At 62.7% G+C, this 287-nt stretch overlaps 1 protein-coding gene across 1 annotated transcript in view; it reads right to left on the bottom strand.

Moving 5' to 3' along the window:
• Positions 1-145, bottom strand: part of MRPL49 (mitochondrial ribosomal protein L49) — a gene marked incomplete at its 5' end in the record, with an annotated part of 343 nt that extends 198 nt beyond the window's left edge. The window contains one exon of the mRNA XM_009078841.1: positions 21-145. Coding sequence (XP_009077089.1) covers positions 21-145 — 125 coding nt within the window. The remainder of the gene's footprint in view (positions 1-20) is intronic.
• Between the last annotated feature and the right edge of the window lie 142 nt (positions 146-287).

Consider the following 287-nt stretch of genomic DNA (forward strand, 5'->3'; position numbering starts at 1 on the left):
CGATGGGACCCCCCACTCACCCAGATGTCCCCCTGGACGCGGCGCAGCATCGTCAGCCGCTGGTTGCCCTTGCGCAGGTGTAGGTACACGGGGAGGTTGTGCAGCCGAGAGCGACCCACGAAGTAGGGAAGATTCGGAGGGGGATCTGGGGGGGCAAAAAAAAGGGGGAAAAGGGGGTGATGGGACCCCCCCAAGGGAAAGGGGGAACCTCCACCCCGAGGGGAACAGATTCCTCCTGAGGGGGGAGGTGGTTGTCACTCGTTGCTGTTGCTTGGGGGGAATAAACA

Source organism: Acanthisitta chloris, unplaced genomic scaffold, assembly GCF_000695815.1.
Source record: "Acanthisitta chloris isolate BGI_N310 unplaced genomic scaffold, ASM69581v1 scaffold40190, whole genome shotgun sequence".
Lineage (NCBI taxonomy): Eukaryota > Metazoa > Chordata > Aves > Passeriformes > Acanthisittidae > Acanthisitta > Acanthisitta chloris.